Below are 14,970 nucleotides of genomic sequence, written 5' to 3'. Positions count from 1 at the left end.
AGCAGTATTATTACCTGTGTAGTAACATAAGTCTAAAATGTATAATTTATTGATATGTTAAATAATTTATTCGTAACAGCAGTTAAGGTCTAGGACAATATTATGTGGACAATACATGTCCTGATTGTAGACTTACAACTGGTCATCATATAATTTTTCATCAAATGCTTGTACTGTATAATAATAGTGTGTTCCTTTGTCAAGCCACCGCTGGATAAATGCTTCCCCATGTTGTGGTAGTCATGTGTGTAGGACAGCGCTGTCCTACACACATGATAAATGCTTCCCCATGTTGTGGTAGTCACGTGGGTTTTTGGATAGACTTTACCATGCTGGTCAAAGCAAGTTCGCGAAGTAAATCGTCAGGACCAGTTTCATATATTTCTTGCCACTGATTCTTTCCCATGACCATGAATGCAACTGAGGTTTCTAGTTTACTTTTTATAGTTCTGTGCCCAGCACTTCCACTTTCCTTTTAAAAAGATACATGATTCAAATTATTTTTGCATACTATTTTAGAAAAAGGTTTTCTGCCTGGATTCCTGGCACGCGGCCAAGTGTTCGTACATAACATCACCACACATGCGTACATGCGTGATGATGTCACCCGCATCCTACAGCGTTTGGCGGGGTTCGTACGTGCCGACTTCACAAGTCTCCCCAATCCATTCTCACCTCGACCCTGGTCGTGTATCGTCGGGCTGCTCGTTTTAGATATTCTAATATTTAATGGTTTTTCCAAATACAATTGTAAGAGTGCATAATTTGTGTACAGTATTTGATTGCAAAAGATACCTATTGCCTTTTAAAATATACAATGTTTCGTTTTATATGTCGTTCGTACAAATTGCATCTCACATGCACTGAGAAACCACAGACAAGCTTCAATGCAGCAGTCAGAAAAAACAATTGCCCAAGCTCTGCAGTCCTCAATATATTATTAAGTTGTGTTTAGCCAATTGGTGATTATGCATAAGAAAGGAAACCTAAACACCCGGAAAAAAAACCCACGTGTGTGAGGGGTAAAACAATGTTATTCCCTACAGAAGGGACATGATTTAATATTCGGCTGCATTCTGCTGTATTGCTTTCTGGTAAGCCAGGGTATGGGCACCTCACTGGCCATGAAGGGAGTTTCACAATATTTGTGTGATCCACCAACCGAACATTTTGATAGCTGCTAATTGATCATGTTGAAGAAACGTGAGTGCAATTGAAACTTTCAATACCTAGTGAATGTTAAGATTTAACAACACACTGCGCAAAGTTCACGGTTCAAGTCCATTTAGTTTAACCAGGTGAGAGCTCGTGAGATGAGATTAGTCTCTTTTACAAGATATAATTGCATTACAGATAGCTAAATACTGCACACACATGAATAATTACTGCATAAATAATTGTGCTGTAAATAAAAATGACTGACAAATTGCTTAACGGTTCATAATATGACTATTGCAAATGAAAGTCAAATGCTGCTACTTATATTGAACTGCAGTGTTGTGTAAAGGTAGAATATTATTGTGTTATTTCATTTTATCAATTTATTATTTTATTCTCATTCTACGTGACTTTACCGAAAGAACCAAATAAGAGAAAAACAAAGAAGGTAGACTATATTGATGTGCTGCTTCACACGTACATATAATAAACAGGAGTGGAAACAGATACAACTTTTGGTAGGAAACTGTATTTTGTACAGATCTATATATTCTGCATAGTGTTATTTGACTGTTGTGATGTATTTAGATCAGGAGATGCCTGTTTGCGTATGACGGTTATAACCATGGTTATGGATCTCACATTCCTGCGTTATCATGTTCCCTCTATGGTGGCAATATAGGCGGGCAGAAGGTGTTTGTGTGTAATTATGTGTTGTAATTAGCCTTGTTAACGCAGGATAGCCTCACTAGTGACTTTTTGAGGAAGGGTCTTCCAAGTTTTCTTAGTAGGAGGTGATGATTGCCTTGTATATATTCCAATTCAGTAAATGTGTTTATTTGAACCATGATACTGGCATGCAATGGCCCTACTCTCACAATGGCTTACCACTGCAAAGCACATGGTGTGCACGGCCGCTGGATTCCAACCGAGCCCCTGCAACAAGCAGCGAACGCGCGACCATAAGGCCACGTTGCCACTGCCAATCAGCAATGATGATGATTGTGTGCGTGCGTTACTTCTCATTTGAAAAGTATTGCAATGTGCCCATCGTGGTGAATGTATTCTTTCCACAAACGTATCTATTCTGTAGTTTGTGGTGTGATCTTACATGATTAATTTAGTTGTATTGATTGTATGTACGTTGAACTTATCACACCATACGTAACCAACCATGCTAATCGGACGTGCGGGGAAAGGACAACAAACTATATAGACTATTAAATGTATTCCTTTTTGGAATGTTTAAAACATCAAGTGTTTATAGTGCACCTACCCCATAACATTCAAAGGTACAGTAATGTTACTTTTCAAGTAAAAATGTTTTTCTAGTTACTACTTGATCCATTTGCACATCAAAAATAAGGCCTATGCATATATCTACTTTGTGATTGACTTCCACCTGAATATTAGGTTTTTGTCCCAATAGGCCTTGAAATGTGTCCCATATGAAAATGAGTAATTTTAAGTTGTCAAATTGTCTGACTTATTAAAGTTAGCCTTAAGGGAGTGCTTATTTGTGGAAGTAAGGGATATTGATTGTTTCTGTTGATCTTTATGTAAGCCTTGGAATTATTAGTCTATGCTTGTGTAAATATGTCTGAATGAAAGGGGATGGACCGAGCTACAGTATTGTCATGGATCGTGAGATATTTGAACATACAGTGGTGATCATTAATGAATAATTGCAGGTTTATATAACTACAACAGTTTTTTTGTGGTGACAGTTAATTTCTCTAAGTTAAAATATGTAAATTGGAATAAGAATAATTGTTACATCAATGTTATATGATTTTGTGCAGTGGTTTCATATGTTTAAAACAGAGGTGCAGCACAAATAACAACAACCTCTTGAGTTAAATCATGAATTCAGGCTGAAGTGAGATGCTCTTTCATGTACATAAAGGATGTAGCCTGAGGACACGTATTGTTGGGGGGCTTTCCCAGTGTACAAATGCCATTTTGCCAAAGCCAAAATGTCAACAACAAATAAATCATATTTACAAACACATTGTCAAAGGTAGCTTTCAGTCGTTGCCCGAGATCTCAAGTGATGGCCTCAGATGTCACGAGAGGCTGCACCTGAGAACAACAGTCTTTGAGAATGGCAACTGTAGATGATCCCAGGCGATGCACTGTCTTTTACATTAATTCTATCGCCTTCAGATTTTGTTAGGTGTTTTAAAAAATATTAATGGACACTTAAATATAGCTTTCCATAGAATGTTATTTTAAGTAATACAACATTTTCTTTTAAATGTTTTACTGTGTGTGTGCATGCGTGCATGTCGGCGTGTTGTACGGAATGTGTGTAGGAACCATTTCCTAAAATATTCATGGACAGGCATGGGTTTTAGCCCAATCCTTTGCTTTAGTCATTAAGCATTCTAGACCATTGGACATTGGATGAAAATCGTGAATGCTATTAAGTCCAGATAGATATGCTTATCATTTGACCAATTTTTCCATCGTACAGTAATTTCTCAATGTTTTAGTTTGTTTAACTTTTGTCAAATATAAGGCAAAAAGTTTCAATGTCTAAATCCTGCAGTTCTGAATATCTCTCTTCTTTTGAAAAGTAAGAATCGCATAATAGCCTTGACCATTAAAATATGAGAAAATACTCAATATAAGGATTTTTTTCATTTTAAGAAATATATATACACATTTTGTTCCTTTGTTCAATGGGAAATACCTGAATCACATTCCTTTATACAGCTCGTGTTTACTACTCTTGCAAAGTGTCTAGTTTTTGCACATTTATATTTTCCAATTAATGTTTCTTCAGGCATTAAAATATATATTGCCAGGTCAAATTTTGATTTAAAGCTTTCGTGACTGCAGGGGATTCATATTCTTGGTTCTTTCGGTAAAGTCACGTAGAAGGGAAACAAAATAAAAATATAAAACAATAAAATTCTCACGACGTTTCGACTGCAACACAAGCAATCATCATCAGGTGTGAAAACCACAGTGCCAAATCGCTCTCCGTGGTGCTAACGTTAAAAAAAAACGCCACTTTTTTCAAATTTTCTTGCTGTGGTTTTCACACCTGATGATGATCGCTTGCGTTGCAGTCAAAACGTCGTGATAATTTTATTGTTTTATGTTTTTATTATTGTTTCCCTTCTACGTGACTTTTACCGAAAGAACCAAGAATATATTGCCAGGTCGTTCGTTATTATATATCCTGAATGGAAACAACCTTGGACTTGGACAAAGATGTGGCTTTCAGTTGCGCAGATGATTTGCTTTTTCATTAGCCTTTTTAATGAGTGCTGCCTCTTGCCACACAATCATTTCACTACATTTGTGGCTTCATTTGAATCTCAATGCTGAGCAAAACTAAATCAACTGAACACGTCTGCTGTTCAGTTGATTTAGGGACCATAAAAAACAGACCCTCAGTAATGTTTCACTTTGAATGAGCTGGTGTTATTACTTATTTATTGCTCTGGCTCGGGGCTTAAAACAGTCATTGTTACAGAGCACTTGGATTAATTCTGATACTTGATCATCGAACAACAAAGCCCCTTACAGCATGTTTATTTTGCTGAAAAATGTCATCACCAATGTACATGCAATATACATATATATGACTGTTTAAAACAACAGCAGCACTGGAGACACACTTAGAAGGTTTCTGATCAGGGGTTCATTCAGCCCATCATCCCTAATTAGGATGATAAGATCAGTACCAACTTTTGGGGAAGTCGGCAGTGGCTATATTGGAAGAGACTAGCCCTTGCTTTGGGAACATAGAACTTTCACTGCCATCTAAGGGTCTGCGCTAGAGAGGAGTGTTGCCCAATTTTAGCTTGAACAAAGAGATGCTTTAACTTTACTTTGGAGTGCTATACACCGTACAGTACAATAATTAATTAATAATATCAGCCCTTTGTTAATGCACTGCTAGATGGACTCCCCATGCCGTGTCAGTCTTGGGGGTTGTTTGACCATACTTCTCCACGCTAGACGGTGCACAGACCGGTTCAGATATATCGTTTGCCATTGATGTCACTTGTGGAAGTGTATCACTGAGATCGCCAGAAACATAGTGAGGTCATCTAACCATTACAACACCACTCCAGTATGTATACACTTTATACTGGGTTCTTTTTTTATCTGACAATTCTATTATTGCCCAAATAGAGGACTGTATATGCTTATTATGTGCTGTTTGCTCTGAAAAGTTATGAATGTTGATGGATGAATGGTTGAAGCTGTAATCATGTTTTCGCACTCGGATTTTGTATTAAATATTATTGCGTGGTATTAAAGCAACTGTTTTTGCAGGTTCTCATATTATTCAAGCTTCTGCTACTGGAAAAGAAGGTAATCTTACAATACATCATGTTTCTTTGGGATTGAGAAACGTACTTTAAATGCTTAGTAATTACTGCTTCACAATTGAGACACTAAGCTTAGTTAGATGATGTCAGTGATATTTTTTTATAATTGTCAAGCAGTATTACTCGTTACTAATGTGTAAAGCTATTGCATATTTTATTATGCAGGTATGCAAGTAGTACAATGATGATATGTTTTGGTATGACTGCGACTTATCCAATCATTTCGTGTTGTTTTCATAACAATGATTGCATCCTTATGGCCTAAACATTCGTATGTTCTTTTCCACAGGTCATGTTTGTAGGCTCCCCAGTTCACAAGCTAGTTTCTCCAATGATTGCTCTGCTATCTCTCTTTCCAGGTGACGTATACGCCAGAAACCCAAATATTTATGAAAAAGACTCGGCTGGGTTTTTTTGTTGTTTGAGAAAATAATTTTGGCTTTGTTATTACTAAAGCTGGCACAGTTTATTGATTTATCTCCGGTGTGATTATTAAAATGTATTTAAAAATGTCCAGTGGACCAACTCCTATTTAAATTGAGTGCAACACATAAATAACCTCTGCTAATCTATTGTGTACGATCCTGCCTGTGGTTCACGTGCTAAGTAAAATGTTGGTGTTTGTTTCCCTCTAAGGCATGATAGAGTATGGCCTACTGGAATCGTCATGGTACAAGCCACACAGCAGTGTGTCCTCGGAACGCGACGTAACAGACGTCAGCACGGATGAATTTGTGTCTGTGTCCGCATCGGACATCCCCGAGCCTGGCGAGTCTCGTTCCCAGTCGGAGGACACCAACGGGCAGCTGGACGAGAACAGCCCAACTCCGGATAGTGACACAAGCCTCGGCCGAACGCCCACGGCAGTCGTGCTGCTCAGGCCAGAGGAAGAGTCGGCACAGCGCTCCCAGGACCGCCTCAGCCCGTACCGCTCGCGCAAGACCCGCCCGTCGCCGGCTTCCTCCGAGAGCGACTGGGAGACTCTCGACCCTGGACTGGAAGGCGAAGACCTGGGACCGCTTGCCACAAAGGCACAGGAGCAGGACTATCCTGTGGAGCAAGGCGTGGGATCTCTCATCTTGTCACCGGCACAGGATGAGGAGAGCGCAGCGAGGGCGACGTCGGTTCTCCCCGTAGCGCCGTTAGGCCCGGTTCACGCGCAAGTTGGCAAGCAGGATGATCAAGCAGCCAAGCGTGACGTTCACGTGCCGGGAATTGTGTCTGGGTTGGAGGAGGACCTACATGGTATGCCGTTGCCCATCTTCACCAAGGTAACTCCATACAGAAACAATTTAACGGAGTGTTAAAATGTAGGCTTTCTAAATGTTATTGTACATATACTCGCAAGACCTTATTTTAATGGCTCGAGAGTATTCACTGTACATGCCGTGAGTCAGTAGGTCGTTCAGATTAAGGTTAAGCATGAAAACATCATGGAACTGCATCATGTTTGATCAAAGTTTAAGTGTATTTTAATACGTTGAGCTGAAATTAATGATCATTATGGATCTGCTGTTTTATCATGCATTAAATAATTTCATGTTTCTAAAATGAGATCCAGATTTAGTGCCTTTTATTTTAAAAGGTGGAATTTACCAAGTACTTTTTTAATGGCCGCTTTTATTTTTATGTATTTGTAAACAAGAATTGTGCTTCGTGTATTATATCATATTTAATAGTCTAGCAAGCAAATAGCATAAAACAGTGATTGAAATATAGAGGATTAATGTATAAAACCAGATGATTGAAATATAGATAGCAACCATCACTCCCTACTGCGAAGACCCTGCTGAAGACTTGAGATGAAGTGAGGCTTCCCTGGGTAAACAAGCGTCATGATAAACAATCGTTTAAAGTTAATCTTAAAGTGTCAAATGGAGTGCTAAGTACATGTCGTTACTCGTGCTGTGGTGCTCCAGGGCTATCTGCTGCTGCCCTACATGGCTCTCCAGCAGCATCACCTCCTCTCGGACGTGTCGGTCCGTGGGTTCCTCGCAGGTGCCACCAACGTCTTGTTCCGCCAGCAGAAACACCTCTCGGATGTCATCGTCGATGTACGCGATTCTCGAAACGCAGCACCACTCCCGCGCACGTGCACAGCATTTCTCTATTTTGCTCATAATTTTCAACAATCGTTTAATAATGTGTATCTTCTATTTGCCACTCTACTTGTGACTTTTCAGGCTAATATTGACTAAACAGTACTGTTTCCTTTTTTTATGGCATTTGCCAAGCAGAGACCATAACACTTATAATGTGGAAGTGTAAGAGTGAAGAATGTTGGTGGGTGATGAAAAGTATCTTGAACAGAGTAGGTTTACATGGTGTTTGAAGAACAGATTGTATTCCTTAAAATGTTTGAGCACATCCTGAGCTCTTGCAGATTCAGGGGTTTAGCGGAATACCACTATCCCGAACAAGCACATGATTGTCAATCCCACTAAAGAACCTCCGGCATCTAATCTCTACCTCAAAAAGAAAGTTTCACGTAAGGGTGAATCCACACATCTGACGGGCACATCCTGCCACTGCTTTTGCGGGTGGAAATTGAATGGAATCCCACTTCATGCGCCTGTAGAAACACCGACCAGACCATTGGCCACATTGTGTACACAACCCACTAAAGCCATTCCATGGTTAAGTAATCTGGACAGAAACTTAGAAGTTTATATCCATCCATACGTAATAAACATTCATCCAAAAGTGAGATTTGCGAGATATCAAATTTAAAAAGTGTTCTCTTATTGTGAGGCACTTTTTACAGAGCATACATAGTTATAGCTGTACATAGCATGATTGTGTTGCAATAGCAGTTACACAAGTGTGTGTGTTCTCACTAATTACAGGTGGAAGAGTGTCGGCTGGAAATACAGGACCCAGAGCTGCGGCGCATGCTGGCACTTGGCACGGCTGATCTTCGCTTTGCAGACTGGCTGGTAAAGCATGTAGCGGATAATCGACAAGACGTCTTCCTTGACGGCACGGGTTGGGAGGGTGGCGATGAGTGGGTGCGGAGCCAGTTCTCCTTCTACTTGCTGTCGCTCCTGGCGACCACATTGCAGCCAGGTAACAACAGAGGCTACCCTGGATGCCACACTACGTTGGGAAATGCTTGAAGGCAGAATTTGCGAAGTAGTTGTACATGCCAAAATGTAATGGACACTTGTAAGCTCTTAATTATATGCGGATAATACACAGCCTGATGTCACCTATGCTATTTAAGTGTTGGTAATTTAGTTATATTAATCCATATATTAATATAACTGCATGTGCTTTGGTATGGGCGTTAGGAAATTTACATTTATTGAAATGTAGTTTTGGAATAATTATGCAGTGGCAGTTTTCGTAATTTAAAATATTTCACGAGTTAAATATATATTTTTAAACATCTTAAAGTTTCAATTGTATTTAAAATAGATACATATGAAAATTACACATGCATTGTAGGTACACATTTAATTTATTTTAATGATTCCCCAAAATCAATTCATAAAACCAGTGAATGAACTATTAATTCAAAACGTCTTCCAAATAAATATCTTGTAAAGGTGATTATAACCTGGCCAATTACATGCCTTTTTTTGAAGAAATAAACCAATAAATCGCATATTTTGACTGGTTTAAGTAAAAAATTTAGCCCGAACATATAACATGAAGAAAGCTACAAAGTAATATTGACAGTTATATATATGTTGGCCTTCATAATGCAAATTGATTGTCTTTACTGCTTTGGCTGAAATTCCATTTTCTAAAACAGAGTGGTGCTCTAGTGCCCACATGTCAAAATAATACACATGTGATCCCACAATACAGTAGACGCACGTTTCATCAACATTCAAGGTCCAAAATATGTACAGAGTTCTCAGTATGAACGTTTTGTTCCACAGACAATGAGAAGCTTTTGGCTGATTTTGGTATGGGCTTTGTGACTGCTTGGCAAGATACACACAATTATCGTGTGTGGAACAGCAACACGCACCCTGGAATGGATGATGTCCAAGCAGGGTAAGCCCTTTAATTAAACCATTGAATCCCTATTCCGAGATTCAGGTTTCTAAAGCTGCTAAGAGAGATAATATGCAATATTAAAGATGCCAATGAAATGTGTAACGTAATAAATTAAGCTTAATCTCTTTTTAACACTGGACGAGTGTGTATTATACTTCAGTATCATAAGTAGACCATCTTACGTAAAGATTGTTTAATTTGCAAAATGCTTTTATGAATCAATTTCCCACCGATTCATTGTTTATAAACCATATATATAAGACATAATGGCCCCAGACATTGTGACACTTGGCAAATTCTCGAATAACATTTGCTTTGTACGATAGAAAAAAATTGACATAACTTGATAATGTTTAGTGGCTATAAAAATGCACTTTAGAATGTTTGCGTTGTCTACATTCGATGGCAAATTGGTCTAATGTATAGCTCTCTATACCACCAACCAGGCATAAATGTCACTAAATCCACAATCAATATTCTCACCATGCATTCAATTTCAGGCAACAGAATTTGAGGTGCATCTCATTCATGGTAGTCCTTGTCACAAGTAACCCCCTTGCATTGTAATAACCCTCAAATGCTCGTGGAGATTCCTCAATGTGCTATTAAACTAAAAAGTTAGTTTTTTGTGCATCCTAATGTATTGTGTTTTCCTCCCATTTCTGCAGACATGCTTTTCATGGGCAGTATAGTGTGGCTGACGTCAAGTTGCGTCTAGCTCAGTGAGTGCATTCTCACCAACAATAAATGAAGTGCATGATGTCTAGCCATAATGGCGTGTCGTATTTAACCCATTCACCTATAACGATATTTCTCTTCCTACTGCATGTGCTAACATTCTGGTGCATTGATTGTGAAACTTGCATTGCTAACTTGCTAACTTTATTCGTGCTTTCAGGATGTCAGTGAGAATGTGTATTTTGAATACAGCTGAAAACATGACACTAAACATTTCAGTTTTGAGCTTTTTTTGTCACTTAAAAGTGTCATTGTTATTAACCTTGGAATGCCTGTCAATGCTTTAAATGTATATATGTAGTATAATAATGACTAATCGGAATGTTATACTAAAAAAGTAATTGCATTTGAATGTAATGTTTATGGCCAGTGATTGCACCAGCTAAGCATTAAATTGCATGCATTTCCAGCTCTGTGTCAAACAGTGAGCGAGGCAAGAAGATTGGGAATGCTGTGATAACTACAAGTCGCTCCGTAGTGCAAACCAGCAAAGCTGTTGGTAAATCATACGTTTTATATTCATTGGCAAGTCTGAGAGATATGAAATGCATATCCCATGTTTTCTTTATTTTCAAATAGGTATACGGTAAACCCTGGCTAGCCAGACCTCGGCTTGCCGGATTTTGCACTTAGCCGGACCTGGTTGACTAAGTAGAAGAAGAAAAAAAAACATCTAAAATATATGTTAACTGCAATAAGAGTATAACACATTACAATACTTTACGTATTTAATACTTTGGAATATGCTCTGTAATATAGAATGCATAATGACATTCACTCGGAACACGTTATCGTGTGTATAATATTTAAAACACAGTTCAATGTGTTACTTTACTTGTGGCGATATATTAAGTCCTGTAGCGTGAGGCTGGAGGGAAGGGCTGATAAGGGAGGGGGATGGGGTGAGAGGGGTGTGGAGAGTGGGTGGGAAGAGTGGGTGAGATGTGGGGGGTGAGGGGAGTGGGGGTGAGAGAGCCGCCACCCTCGGAATGACAGATAACCACAGTTCTGTACAACACACCGCAGAGATTGTTTATCTGTACTGTACTCACTGCACACACTGTATAGTACACGTGTAAAGGAAAAACACATACACGTGTATTGTTCTTGTTATATGGACAGTATAATTGAAATTTTGGCTAGCTAGACTTGTCAGCTCGCCGGAACAGAGCTGCACCCTGTTAGACCGGCTAGCTGGGGTGTTCCTGTACTTTGTTCGTTAATTGACATGGAAGGTGGAGAGGGTGGGGAAGGTGGAGAGGGTGGGGAGGGTGGGGAGGGGCTGGTCACCCCGTGGTGCCCTTATAAAACTCAACGTTTAACCTACTCACGCCGGCTTGTGCCCGCCCTCACAGTCGGGCATATTGTGCGGAATACACCACGTGGTGCCGCCGTTGACCCTGGCCATTGACCGAGCAACCCAACGTTCCTACCAGCTCCCTCCACAGGAATGTGTTTCTCAGTGTACTTGGTCATGTAGGTGTAAACAAAACAATGATACGCCACTCTATATCACCATACAACAGTTGTAAAAGGAGATGTACAAATAATATTACTTTAATTGCTGTAGTAGAACCCTGCAATAAGTGTCATCCGTGGTCAGTGTGTTAAACTGAAAGCTGGTGTCTTGTTCCCTTGCAGGCCATTCCGTGGGGGGAGCCCTCACCAACGCCAAGAGTGCAATGTCGTCTTGGTTTACCAACCTAACCACACAGCCAGCTGAAAAGCAGCCCGACAAGGACTGAGGGCAAACCTGTGACCCGATTGGAGGCATCACTTTCTGAATGTGGGCCATAATGAGCAGTCCTATCCACTCCACTGCCTGCAGTATCAGCCTGTGTGATTAACTCTTGCCTTGCTGTTGCTTCTCGATTTGCAATATTCTTTTTGTTTTCAAATTGTAATTGTGTTGCGAGGCATAATCTGCCCAGTGGCTTTTTAAAATTGTATCTCAGCATTTGCAACTATGTCCAGAGTCTCTGGTGTATTACCTGAGATAGCCTTTGCAAAAACATGAGTAGCTTTGTGTTGTACGACTCTTTGGTTCCCCCTCCCCCCACACAAGTATGGCTTCATGTTGACTGATGCTTATTTACATGTTACATTTTCTTTTCTTCCTGTTAAAACCTGACAGTGCATCTGAGTTATTAATCATTGTGATGCTCCATTTCTGGATGATTGAATAACTATACTGCGATTGACACCATTACATTTGTACACCCATTGTATAATCGTAACTGTTTAAATGCAGCTCCCAAAAATAATGGAGTGCTTTCACATTATGTGAGCATCATGTGATAATTTCTAATGAATGTGCAATCAGTAGCTCTTGCAAAGCCTCGTATAGCAGTTTATACATGCAACCTTTGTTTACAGCTCCCTGTCACTTGGAGACGTGTGTTTTACTGTATAGCCATGCAAGTTCATGGGGGGATATGCATAGCACTTCTCAAGAAATATTGATCCTGTCAAGTACATGTTGATGTTGAGTCTTCTAGATTAGCTATCCATAATATTCAAGCCGAAGCACGTTCGTTTACGATAGTGCTACAGTAATGGCTCTAGCAGATAAATCCACTTGGCAGTACAACATTAATCAACCACAATGATTAACAATTCAGATAATAGTGAGGACTGCTGTGCTTGAGTAACCAGTATTTATACAAATAATAATTGGATTAATCATGGGCATTATCTTGAAAGGTACACTTCTCTAGCTCCTAACACAGATATTTGGGTGAAAAGTAACATTCCAAGAGAAATTTCCTATAAATTGGTCATTTTATACATACATGTGTATGAGTTAAATATCTGACTTGAAGCTATTTGTGGTTCCAGAAAGTTTGTTCATACTGCATAGTGGAAATGAGGCATTCCACTCAACTCTTGGTATACACTATGCTACTTCATACAATGTACGAATATAACATTCTCTACTTATTCCTTTTGAAAGCAGCTGAGAGGATAATTCATAGATGTGTGCAATATTGAGCGATTGGTGTGACATTCACATCTCAAAATAGTAATGGATCAGTCAAAACAGAATGGGACCCATGATGTGGCAAGGCATTTTACAGGTTGCTTTTGTTAGTAATTGTTTTACTGTAGACCTCAGATATCTATCATCTGTATGGTATAATACAGTTTTGATGACTCAAGATTTGTGTAGTTTTGGGAGCTATTTTAAGTGTTTAAGTGTGTGTATGGGTAAACGGGTAAAGTGTAGGATAATTTTATGAAATATTTATAGTCCTTTTGGGTTTTGTATGCAAGATACGAGTTACATTGCATTTGAGCTCTCCGATGACTTTTTTTGGGTTGTATTGTGTCTTGTTCGTCATGTCCATAGTTTCGCTCCACGTGCTGTGAGCCTCTCCAGCACATGGTGTGAAACAGACATCATTCCGAACAGCACGTAGTAGTTCATCCTGAACACCCACGGAGAGCCATACAGCATAACTGCAAAAACCTACAAGGCAGTTCATTGCTTTTAACATTTGCAGTAATCTTGGATTCATACATGAAGGTGTACTTTCTACATTGACACGGCCAATGTGATGCAGATATTACTTTTGTCAACTTGACCAGTCCATACTTTAATCCTTAGGCCTCAGCCACTATTGTAGTATTGAATTTATGTTGTATGTGTTTATAACTACATCGGTCATCAATTAAATTTATAGTCATCTGTATTTCAGAGAAATAAGTATACAGTATTCTCTTCAAATGAACCATATATTGAGCAGCTCATCGTTCCCATGGACCAAAGGATTGACTGCCCCTTGCTGTATTGGACATCACTTGGGTTTTACACACTTTCAGTTGGCACTAGTAATCTAACAAATGGTAGTAGTAATATGTATAGCTCACAATTGTGGCTTGTATAGTAATAGCATAAACAAAACGGTGTATTATAAGCTAGTGATGTTACTGCCTCTCATAGGTTAGAGCCCAGTTGTGATTTTGCACATGGTCCAGATTGAGGTGCAGAATCAATGTTAAATGTTGTACTAATGCCATCCTTCAACTAGACCAAACGTGCATCTCCCATATCATGGTGTATTTTGTGCATTTTTAAATGAGCCTCAAGTTAATCAAATTGAACACGTATCCCACTGATTATAAAATATTGCATCGTGTGTGGTAAGTTTCAAAATATGCATTTCCGTTTAATCTTGCAAAACAGTTGATATTCGATGAAAAATATATGTACTAGTGATGTGTTCTGTGTTGTCCTAACAGTACAGGTATTGCCCGTTTTAACCTATTGCCGTCAATTTTTAACGAATATAATTTGGTTAAATAATGTTTTAGGTGCCGTTTAATAAACTCGTAAACTTTTCCACAATATATACTCTTACAAAAATTGTTATCTTTGGCATCATGAAACCTGCATTCAAACTTTAACTTGTCATGAATTGTGCCTGCTGCACGTATGAACTTATACAGGATAATGCAGTTATTTGAATGTTTACCTGACTTAATGTTGCAGAATACATTCCTATGAACACCAATATATGGTAATATGCTATTATTTGTTAAGTCTTGCCAACAGCCTGCATAAGATGTATTTGTAAATCATATGGTAAGTACTATGCCCATCTCTTTGACTTGTATATAAAAATCCTTCAACAATTACAAATATTGTACTTGATTTTTCGTTGTGGTGGGGCTGTTATTGCTAAATCATACTAATGCAATTGGTAATATCTAA

The 14,970-nt window shown here is 39.0% G+C and overlaps 1 protein-coding gene across 1 annotated transcript in view; it reads left to right on the top strand.

Annotated features, from left to right (window-relative positions):
• LOC116938748 (late secretory pathway protein AVL9 homolog) overlaps positions 1 to 14,898 on the top strand; it is a 31,214-nt gene extending 16,316 nt beyond the window's left edge. Inside the window, exons 8-16 of the mRNA XM_032946331.2 lie at positions 5,455 to 5,493; positions 5,800 to 5,869; positions 6,147 to 6,781; positions 7,430 to 7,564; positions 8,357 to 8,576; positions 9,398 to 9,515; positions 10,187 to 10,240; positions 10,667 to 10,755; positions 11,898 to 14,898. Coding sequence (XP_032802222.1) covers positions 5,455 to 5,493; positions 5,800 to 5,869; positions 6,147 to 6,781; positions 7,430 to 7,564; positions 8,357 to 8,576; positions 9,398 to 9,515; positions 10,187 to 10,240; positions 10,667 to 10,755; positions 11,898 to 12,001 — 1,464 coding nt within the window. The 3' untranslated portion in view covers positions 12,002 to 14,898. The remainder of the gene's footprint in view (positions 1 to 5,454; positions 5,494 to 5,799; positions 5,870 to 6,146; positions 6,782 to 7,429; positions 7,565 to 8,356; positions 8,577 to 9,397; positions 9,516 to 10,186; positions 10,241 to 10,666; positions 10,756 to 11,897) is intronic.
• The last annotated feature ends 72 nt before the right edge of the window (positions 14,899 to 14,970 follow it).

This window comes from Petromyzon marinus, chromosome 4, assembly GCF_048934315.1.
Source record: "Petromyzon marinus isolate PM22_M1 ecotype Great Lakes invasive population chromosome 4, UKy_Petmar_22M1.pri1.0, whole genome shotgun sequence".
In the NCBI taxonomy this organism is placed as follows: domain Eukaryota; kingdom Metazoa; phylum Chordata; class Hyperoartia; order Petromyzontiformes; family Petromyzontidae; genus Petromyzon; species Petromyzon marinus.
The sequence above is the reverse complement of the archived record's forward strand: the minus strand, read 5'-3'. Positions and strand labels throughout refer to the sequence as shown.